Source organism: Sinocyclocheilus anshuiensis, unplaced genomic scaffold (genome assembly GCF_001515605.1).
Source record: "Sinocyclocheilus anshuiensis isolate Anshui unplaced genomic scaffold, SAMN03320099.WGS_v1.1 scaffold2171, whole genome shotgun sequence".
Taxonomy (NCBI): domain Eukaryota; kingdom Metazoa; phylum Chordata; class Actinopteri; order Cypriniformes; family Cyprinidae; genus Sinocyclocheilus; species Sinocyclocheilus anshuiensis.
This window is the reverse complement of record NW_015537929.1, coordinates 690,081-700,882: the sequence shown is the minus strand read 5'-3', so window position 1 is coordinate 700,882 and position 10,802 is coordinate 690,081. Positions and strand designations below refer to the sequence as shown.

Sequence of the window (10,802 nt, the reverse complement as noted above, 5' to 3'; positions counted from 1 at the left end):
TATCTATCTATCTATCTACCTATCTATCTATCTATCTATCTATATCTATCTATCTATCTATCTATCTGTCGATTGTTAGAACATTAGAAAGAACAATACATTTAAAGTGTAAGCTATATCTCATTATACATGTAAATTTACATTTAGTTTTTTTCACTGGAGCACCACCTGAGTCTTCTACTCCCATTTCTACCAGTGATCATTGTTTCCTTCCCGCGGTACTACCTGCGCACATATCAATAGCATCACTGGGCTGTAGGTTGCCAAGTTGAGGGGACAAATAGGTTGAAATTTGTATGCATCGATCGTGTGAGAAAGATGCGTTTCATACAAGATCTGGCAACTGAACAACCTCGGAATTTGTTGTGGTGATTATTCATATAATGAGGTTTGGCCCATACAAATTACGGGAGTTTTACCGTAAGCGAATGTAGCAAACATATAAAATACGCCCAGTTGGATTTTTTATTTTTTTTATATAGAAAGAATAAAAAAAAAAACAGGAAAATATTTAAATGGGATGATAGTGGGATAGAATGGTAAAATACAGGAGAATCCTGGGAAAATTGGGAGGGTTGACGTATTCGTTTGGTAAGGAACAGCTGTAAAGCTTAGATTATGACAAAACAAGTGTGGATTTCAGTCTCATCCATTTTTTATTAAAGGACAAAGCACAGTTCTGACTTGGTGTGCTAAATATATATTTCTTAATTTCTCCCTTACCAATTTGCACACAGATTTCCTATTAAGTGGTAGATTGTTTTCCTTCATATCTATATTGGATGAATATATACTCTGGGATGATGGAATATATTTTGTCCACGCACACACTGCAAAGTTTTGCGAGTAACCTAAATGATTGTTCCATGTGTGTAAGGAGTACAAAAGCACTCCCAAAATTTGTATCCAGTAGTCACAAACGACTGGAATAATCATGGAAATTCTTTGGTCAGTAGCTGTATGGTTTAAATAATGGATTTAGCCTATTTGAGAAGAGAAAGTCCATCTGAATCCAACTAGCTTTGTATATGTACATGTCAGAATTGTGCTGAGTCAAACTAATGTGTTTATGTGTACTCTGTTGCTCAGAGATCCGTAATCAGTTGGTGGAGCAGTTCAAGTGCCTGGAGCAGCAATCAGAGGCTCGGATCCAGCTGTTGCAGGACCTGCAGGAGTTTTTTCGGCGCAAAGCCGAGATTCAACTGGAGTATTCTCGCAGTCTGGAGAAACTGGCTGAAAGGTTCTCATCAAAGGTTCGCGGCCCGAGGTGAGACTTTATAGATATGTGCAAGTGTGAATAGTTCACCCCAAAAAAATTAAAATTCTGCCATTTGTTTATGATTTTCCTAGATTTTTTCCCCCTTGGAACACAAAAGTATGGCTTATATTTTAGCCTGTTTCTCACACAAATATATTGTATGGCTTCTGTGATGTATTTTGGTCCTTGTTTGAGCTTGAAAGTCACTATGAGCTGTAATGTCACTGTGAGCTGTATGAAAAATAGCTGCATAAAGATTCTACAAAAAATGTCTCATTTCGTGCTTGATGGGAAAAATGACATCAAACATGATTATAATAAATACATGATGACAATTTTCATTTTTTGGTTAACTGTTCCTTTAATTGTGCATGCCAGATTATGTCTCCTCTTCATTTTGCCGTCTGTTTCACCATTTGTCTCAGTGCTTCTTCTATCAGAGCAGAAATAGCTGCTGGTGAATTTTAAATCTCTCTCCTGCTGCTGGATATAATCGTCCTTCAGACAAGGGTTGCTCCTCATTCCCTACTTTACACAAAGTTTTAAGAAGTTGTTAAATGCCTGTAGCGTTTTACGCATTAGGATGTTATCTTTGGCTGTTAATTTAAATTAAATACCCTTTTGAATTAAATGTTCCCTCAAAAGAAAACATACTTTTCTTCACGCCACTCCAGGATTGCCAGTTCATTCCTCCAATTTCTAGACTAATTGACCCTTTGCTAACCCGACCTTAAAAATGTTGCTCTACCTGAGCAACTCCTTATCTGACAAACCTGTGCTCTTTCAAATTTAAAGGGATAGTTCATCCAAAAATGAAAATTCTGTCTTATACTCATGCTCATGTTGTTCCTAACCCATAAATCTTCTATGCAACACAAGAAGATTGCAAAATGTCAGTGAAAGTCAGTGGCGGGTCCAATGTTGTTTTGGACCCTTGACTTTGGCTATTTGGACAAAAACAGTTGAAACATTGTTCAAAATATCTTCTTCTTTTTTTTCCACAGAATGATGACAGACTTTTCTATTTTGTGGCAACTATCCTTTAAGTCTATGGAGAATGAACAGCATTTTTTAATTCATATGTTGATTCAGTTGACCGTAATGGCATTAGTAACTAATTTACATTAGAAAACCATAGTGTATATATATGTTGTAAAACCATTTCAGTAATGCAGTACACAGCTACTGTTTTTCCTTGCATGCATGAGATCAGCGGGTGATTATTGGCTCCTGTGGCATCAAGCCAACATTGGATTCTGAGTCTGCAGTAAAACTTCTGCTAACAAGACCTCAATTGGTCATAGTGGGCTGTGAAAAAAATAAAGGATTTTACCAATGCTAACTCTAATAAGGCTATAGAAACACATTCTGACAGCTTGAGATAGATTTCATCTTTTTCTGGGAATGAGACAAAAATGAATATATAAATTTTAAGGTGTGAAAACCCCTTTTAGATATTTGGAGTCTGACTTTACGAATGTGCTGCCGAATGTACTGTTGTTAGGTTTGTTTTGCAATTGTGTTGCAGCAGGATTGGTGGGGTTTAATTAATAGCAGCTGGTGGAGGAGGGCTGTCTGCTGCTTGCTCCCGGGGTCAGTCTCACTGCACCATTGACTACATTACAGCTGACAACAATGAGGAACGACAACGCCAATGGCTGCTGCTCTCCTGGCCCTGCGTCTGGCCTTGTCATTCTCTGTAGTTGTTTCTGTTTTTGTACTTATATCTTTTCTCTGATATTGTGTCAGCTTTTGGGTTCTAGTTTTGATGACGCAAGCCTCACAGCAAGCTCAGCTGACTCATGCTAAGAATCAAGCACACACAAACAATGCATACTGTACGTCGACAACAAACTTTTGTCTTTTCAGTGGTGAGATGGACTTGTGCTCTTTCAGATTAGAATCAGTTTTATGGTCTCTTCACAGACAAAATGCAGTAGTATGCAGGAACAAGGAACGCATTTGATTGCAGGATATTGTTTATAGTTATACAAATGTATATGTGTATAATATAGATACACTTCCGTTTAAAATTTTGGGCCTGGTAATTTTTAAAAGTTTTTTAAAAGTCATATGCTCACCAAGTCTACATTTATTTGAACAAAAATACAATAAAAATTCTGAAATATTATTACAATTTAAAATAACTGATTTCTATTTTAATATATTTTAAAACGTAATTTATTTCTGTGATGGAAAAGCTGAATTTTCAGCAGCCATTACTCCAGTCCTCAGTCACGTGATCTTTAAGAAATCTAATATGGTGATTTGGTGCTCAATTAACATATCTTTTTTATTATCGATGATGAAGACAGTTTTGCTGCTTAATATTTAAGTGGAAACCATGACCCCTTTTTTTCAAAGATTATTTGATGAATAAAAAGTTCAAAAGAATTTCAGCATTTATTTGAACTAGAAATCTTTTGTAAGATTATAAATGTCTTTACTGTCAATTTTGATCAATTTAATGCAAACTACATAAGAAAACTACTGCCTGAGATTAACTCAAGCATTCCATTCAGGAGCGCTGTGGAATAAATAATATACTGTATGCAATAATTATGTATGTCTTCCTCTTCTTTGCTTTGACTGCCCACAGCAACCAAATGCAGCAACGGTATATACTTCACTAAACTTCTTTATTAACTTTATGCATAGACAAGTAAGATTTTACAGGTTTTGCAAGATTAAACATATTAAGTTATTTAATCTACAAATACTGTATGCAACACCTATTTGCCTATCTCTTTATTTATAAAGGTAAAAATCCCTGCATAAAAGAACCCTAACTATCTTCAACTTATGTAGTTCTAGACAGACCATGACATGTCTAGAGGAGATAAGAAGGTGTCTACAAAAGTGTCGTTAATGGCCGTTTGTGTGTGTTTGTGTCCGTGTGTTTCAAGTCAATAAATACCTTTTCTTATCTCCACAAAACAGACTTGTCATCCACGCTGGGCTTTACCAGTCAAAACACAAAGTCTGTTCACCCTATTTCCTGTTCTTATCTTGCCTCGTTCCCTGGCCTGCATGTGTTGTTATTGCAGTCTCATTTGATGTGTATTGGTGCTGAGACTTGCAACACACAGTACCTGAATACTAATCCAGTCTGCTCTGCAGTTCAGCTCTGTCTCTGTGCATTAAAGCAGCCATAGATTACTTTTAAAGTATACATGAATGAGGGTCAAAGCCTCTGCGTATATATTTTGCAGGGTGGCTTGGCTGATGGAAAGTAATTTAAACTGTGAACACTAGGTTGGTTTGCTAGAAATGACAAAAAAAATCATTGCCTACACAGATTTTTAATTCAAAGATGGCAAAGAATTGGAAAGGGATGCATTGAGACCGCCCAACTTGTGATGATTGCATGCATTCACAAAGCGAATATTTAGATTTTTCATTTTGCTTGGGACAGAACACAATTGACCTAAATAAGGGTGGAAAAGACATTCTTGTGAAAGAAATTTCTGCTATCTTCCATTAATCGAGAAGGTCTATTTCTGTAGACGTTTCAGTGACTGCATTTGCGTGTACATGGATTTTGCTACATTAACCAGAAGTTTGTCATGTCAATTTTCTTTTTAAATTGTACTTATTGTTCTTAATTGTTCTTAACTCATTTGTGCTGTTATTATAGTTAACTAAAACAAAAAACATAAAAATCTTTTTGTTACTTGAAATGAAATAAAATAAACTTGAACTTAACTAAAATAAAAAAACTTCTATTTTAGCTAGCTGCCAAGACAACATTTCTCATTTTCATTTAGTTTAATTTGATGTACTAAAATAACTAAAATGGAAATAAAAGTGAATAAAAACTATAAAGATTAAAAAAAACTAAATTATATTACTAGAACTTTAATTAAAATTTAAAACAGGAAATATAAAAATAAAAACAAATTTAAATTATGAATAAAAAAACAATTGTTGTATCTCAGTGATATGAAAATAATACAGATGCTATTGCAGTGAGATAAGAAGAATTGAATGAGTTGATTTAAATTACTATTCTCCATTACTAATTAATAACCAGAGAGGATGTCTTCAGTACTTCCTGTAGAGGAACATGAATACATATTGAAGTATTCCAAAGTCATTGAGCATATGCACCGGAATATTAAATTTAAGTGCATGTAAACGTGGTAATTGTTACTTATGGTTAAGTATATTCCCTTGGGTGACACGCTTATTTAATCAGTGCTAATTTCACTATGGTCAATTTATTAATCTGTACAACATATTAACCCATAAATAATTTATATTAAATATTTTATACATGATGATCATAGCGATGCCATTTATTCACTGAGTATTAATTCATAATCTCATTAATATATAAATCCATACAGATATTGTGTTATAAGTTATGCATGAATTTCATGCACTTGCCTATGGGACAAAGCAGTGCCCACAGTCTGCCAGGACTTTTTTTGACCAGTGCTACAATCATCAAGCGTTGCATGCCAGACCGTCAATGGTACTGTAATGACAATGTACTGTTTGCTGCTGATTTGTCTTTAGACTTATATCTATTTATCCATTGATAGCTGCCTTTAAAAAGTAGTGTAAGAAAGTGATGATGGTTTGGGGTGAGATGCGGCTCTGGTGTAGATGTGGCAGCATGCAGACTACATTTGCTGTAGCCTATTGGACAGAAGCCTGAAATCAAACTGCCCTGCAGTACGTTCCTGCTGCATTCCGCTCCTCGCACGTTAGCACCTGCCTTCCACCTCCGGCCTTCATTCACTCACTGCCAAGCCTCTCAGAGAGCATGCCAAAGCCCTTGGGATCGTGTGTGCTGAGAAAGTGAATCTCTCAGACTTAGACATTAAAGGATTAGTTCATCCAAAAATGAAAAATCATTTACTCATACTCATGGCAATCCAAATTCGTGTGACTTTCTTTCTTCGGTAGAGCACAATATTAGAATAATTTACTGGTCTTTTCCATTCAATTAAGTTTCAAAAAGGATGCCAAAACCCATAAAGTACAATAAAATTTGTTCATATCACCCATACACTGTTTTTCAAGTCATACAGTAGCTTTGTGTAGCCAACAGACTGAAACATAATGAATGTGAATTTGTGGATGATTGTGGAGGGGCGGAGTTTAAACTGACTAAATGGTTGGAGAAGTTTTGCATACATCACCAGAGAGTAGTCTGTTGAGTTAGATCAAAATCTGACATTTAGATGAAACATTATAAAGTAAAAAATGTACATTTACATGGATAAATCACTCACAGTAAGATCAATTACATGCATTTACAAAATAGAAAGGGTACATTTTCATTTCATGTTGACTTTAACAATTGTGACAAGGTCATTGAGTCATTAAGTCATACTTGAAAATAGTATTGATCCAATTCAAGGACAAATCATATCGACTGATTTTGTGAACTGAATTCATGAATGAACCATCACTACCTCTCTCTTGTATGTGCCAATGGGAAACAGAATGATATTTTACACGAATAATGACTTAAATTTTGGTCTGTTTCTCACACAAAGCTGTCATTTGATTTTAAAAGGGAATATGGATGTTTTTATACATATTTTTTGCATGTTTTTGACGGCCCCAGTCCTCACTCACTTTCATTATAAAAATGATTGAAAAGTGGCCAGAATATTCTTCAAAAATTTGACCATTTGTGTTTTTGACAGAAGAAAGAGAGTCGTACGGGTTTGGAATGACATGAGGAAGAGTAAAAGATGACAGAATTCCCTATTCCTTTAAAGCCGAGTCCAAATTAAGCGTTCAACGCAGGTCGAACACACAGTCTCCTCAGATCTTTTGGCTTAGGTTCCCTGTATATGGCTAATAATGTAAGATTAATGAGGTCAGAGTCATCAGCAATGAGCTTTTGAGCTAATCCTTGTCCTACCATTCACTGCTCTGACAAAATTCTCTCCTCTCTCTCTTTTCCAGTCCTCTCATGGGTCTACAGCTGGGAGCAATCATACATTGGTGGCCTCATTTTGCATTTTTGTGGATTGGTGGGTGTTATTGGTGTGTTGGGGGGGGTTGGTGGACCAGCGAAAAATGTGCAATTGCTATTTATTGAAGCTTACTTAAAAGGCGGAAATGCGTTTGAACTGGGGAGCGTGTGCCCCCGTTTCTGTTTCCACTACAGTTGATTCCTTCCCCTGCTTTTCCGTCAGGAGATAAGCTTCAGCAATCAGCAAGCCACCCCAGACTGGATTAAAAGCTCTTTGATAAAGCTGTATTGGGCTTGGCACACACACACACAAAAAAAAACACTTTCTTGAATGAATATTGTGGCAGGCGGCAAGTGCGATTGTATGATTGTGTTTTATGGATTGTGTTGCTATAATGAAGCTAAGAGTGAAGTGATTTTGAACCCCACTGATACTCTGTGTGGGTGTTTTTGAGTACAATACGGATAACTGCTTATTATCGCTTCTTAGCATAGGATTAGAGATCTTTAGATCTCTTGCATAGCCTTAAAGGTTAGAAAAGACACAATAATACACACTTAAAATGTATCACTTTATCTGTGTGTTACATATGCTTACTTGCATGCTTCTGTACATTATAATTTGTAGTAATATCAATATAAGCTTGCACTTGAACTACACATAGCCTAAAGAAAACATAAGTATGTGAGAGCCTTAGAGCATTGCACTCTTGTTTCAAAGGCTTTGAAAATAAATTTAGAGTTTTATGTGATCTTTGGCCCTTTTTATGGATTATGGATCATGGACATAAAAAAAAGCAATTGGAGAAATGTGATTATGAATCATATGATCCTTTTTTTCAGGCCTTGATTGTAGAGTCAGAGCAGTGCTTTTGATCTATTTTCTGAATATTGAAAAAAATTGTAAATGAGAATAAAGGAAAAGGGCCAGAGTATGTCTTTCCGCAGTTTTGGATGAAATAAGGCTATTTCTAATCTATTGTAGAGATCTAGCCTATGGCCTAGTGCTACAATTGGCAGTTTCAAAAGCAGAGGCAAAAAAAATCTTTGATCATTTTGCACAGCCACACTTTAAGCCGTTCGTCTTTCAGCTTTCTCAGTGGGCACATTCTTATTTCCTTTCTGCGGCATATGTGTGATCTGGCACATTGCATTACACTTCTTCCTCTTCCTCATTCTTGTAAATGCAGTTCTTATCTTCTGCATATAACATTTATCTTTAAGAGGAATCTATGCATGAACAGACAGTGCTACTTATGCATTTGTGTTTTGCAAGTCATATGACATTCTCATATCTTTTCATTGAGTATTTGCAGCAGTTTAAAATGTCAAAATCAGTTTAAAATGCAATAAAAGCATTAAATGTTATTGTACCATGTTTTACCATGATTTTGGACCTGTCCATTGTTAGGTAGTACATAGTTTTTTTTTTGGATGTGCTGTACTGTACCATGGTACAGTATGTATCAAAGTGCTATATTAATACACAACCATTCAAAACCATTGGGGTCAGAAAGATTTTTTAAATCTTTTTGGAGGTGTTTTGTGCTCACAAAGGCTATATTTATTTAATAAAAATATAAAAGTAGTAATATTGTGAAATAACTGTTTTCTATTTTAATATATTTTAAAATGTAAATTATTCCTGTGATGGCAGTTTTCAGTGTCACATGATCCTTCAGAAAGCATGAAATTATTTCCTTCTAAGTAAACATGACTTATTATCAATATTGAAAACAGAAATGTGTTTTCTTTCAGAGGTAACCTGAAAAGTGTGTTTGATCAAGTCAAATGAACTGCTTAATACAAGTCAAAATATTATTTATTTATTATTTAATAATAACATGTCTGTATCAACTTGACTACATTAGGATACACTAACAAAAGTCATTTTGGTGGTTCCTTAAAATGTGCACTATTAACATCACCAAACAGAAAAAATAATGTCTGATTTCAAACAGGTTGTCCAAACAGCTGTTTACATTTTTGGGGGAATCAACTTGAGAAATACTTAAAGATGTCTCTATATATTAAGATATGCAGGGTTTGTTTTTGGTAAGCTTGTCATAACCCCAAAGAGTGCTGGTTGGCCTATGCTTCTTTGTTTACTGTTTATCCTTATTTGAGGGCAGATTAAAGGGCTAATAACGTTCGCCACATGCAGCAGGGAGATATACGTTCCTCATTAGCAGCGATTAGCATTTCACTAATTCTCGCAAGAGGCCACCCTTTGATGTTCTCTCCCTAGTCCAAATGCTCTCTGAAGTAATTGCCTTTGCCTCCAAAGCTTCATCCTGCTATCTCTCGGCTTTCAATACTCACAACTCAGTTATTTATTTTTGCATTCCCTTTTCTTCAGCTTGTTGATTGGTTAAGAAGATAGGATAAGGAAGTGAAGGGTTAGCACCGAACACAAGCTTATGGTCCCAAAAGCTGATTAAGTTCAAGCTAGGATGATTTTTGTCTCGGTGTCATTATTTTTAGCAGTGGTAAGGTATTAAGTGATCAGTTTGCTGTCAGGTGCCGAGTACTGTAAATGTGGTGTTGGAGACTTGTTGTATGTGTTGGGAGGGAAAGTTCACCCAAAAAGTTGTTCCAAACCTGTGTGAGGTTCTTTCTTCTGTTGAGCGCAAAAGAAGATATTTTTAAGAACCAAACAGTTGACGGTAGCCATTGACTTCCATAGTATTTTTTTCCATATTATGTAATTCAATGCCTACCGTCAACTGTTTGGTTACCAACATTCTTCAAAATATCTTCTTTTCTGCTAAAAAGAAATTCATACAGGTTTGGAATAACTTGAGAGTGAGTAAATGATGATATAATTTTCATTTTTGGGTGAACTATACATTTAAATCTGCAATACCACCTATAACAGTGAATAAATACTGTATGACTGCATTTGTTAGTTTATAAGAAAATGATAGCAGTAAACAGAAATTATGCACTCAGCAAAGGGGAAAAATGTATTGTGCAGGCCTTGTGAATTTCATTTGACAATCTGACAATTATGGGAAGATGATACGTTATGTGGAGAACAAGCCAAACATTTCAGCGGGAAGGGAAGAATTGCAAAAAAGTAAGTAAGCCAACTTATAATAGTATTTAACATTATTATCCCTTTTCTCTGCCCTTCTAGGAAAGAACAACACCTTCTCTCTTCAGTAAACTGCTGGTATCTGGTTTTGAACCAGACTCGAAGAGAAAGCAGAGATCATGCCACACTTAATGATATCTACATCAACAATGTCATCGTTCGCCTGGCTCAGATCAGCGAGGATGTCATCCGGCTCTTCAAAAAGGTCTATAGCTTTGACATTCTTCTTTTTCTTCTCACATCCATTTAAATACCATTATAATCTCATGTCCACTTTTAATTAACAGACACCTCTGTGTTCATACTTGCTATTTGATCAGATTATTAAATTCCAAGAGATTAAAAAAAAAAAAAAAAAAGGAAATAATGTTAATTGCATTGTGGGATTCGGTATTGTTTTAATTGCATATACATTTGTATACATCCATGTTTCATTTATTTTTACTAGCTTATATCTCGCAGTTCTGTTTTTTGTTTCTGCAACGGAATAAACAAAATTAAAAGGTGAC

At 35.4% G+C, this 10,802-nt stretch overlaps 1 protein-coding gene across 2 annotated transcripts in view; it reads left to right on the top strand.

The window, feature by feature from the left end:
- LOC107657972 (SLIT-ROBO Rho GTPase-activating protein 3) overlaps nt 1–10,802 on the top strand; it is an 89,364-nt gene that overhangs the window by 18,113 nt on the left and 60,449 nt on the right. For both annotated transcript variants that reach the window (XM_016446336.1, XM_016446326.1), the window contains exons 2-3: nt 1,090–1,267; nt 10,336–10,498. In XM_016446336.1, coding sequence (XP_016301822.1) covers nt 1,090–1,267; nt 10,336–10,498 — 341 coding nt within the window. The remainder of the gene's footprint in view (nt 1–1,089; nt 1,268–10,335; nt 10,499–10,802) is intronic.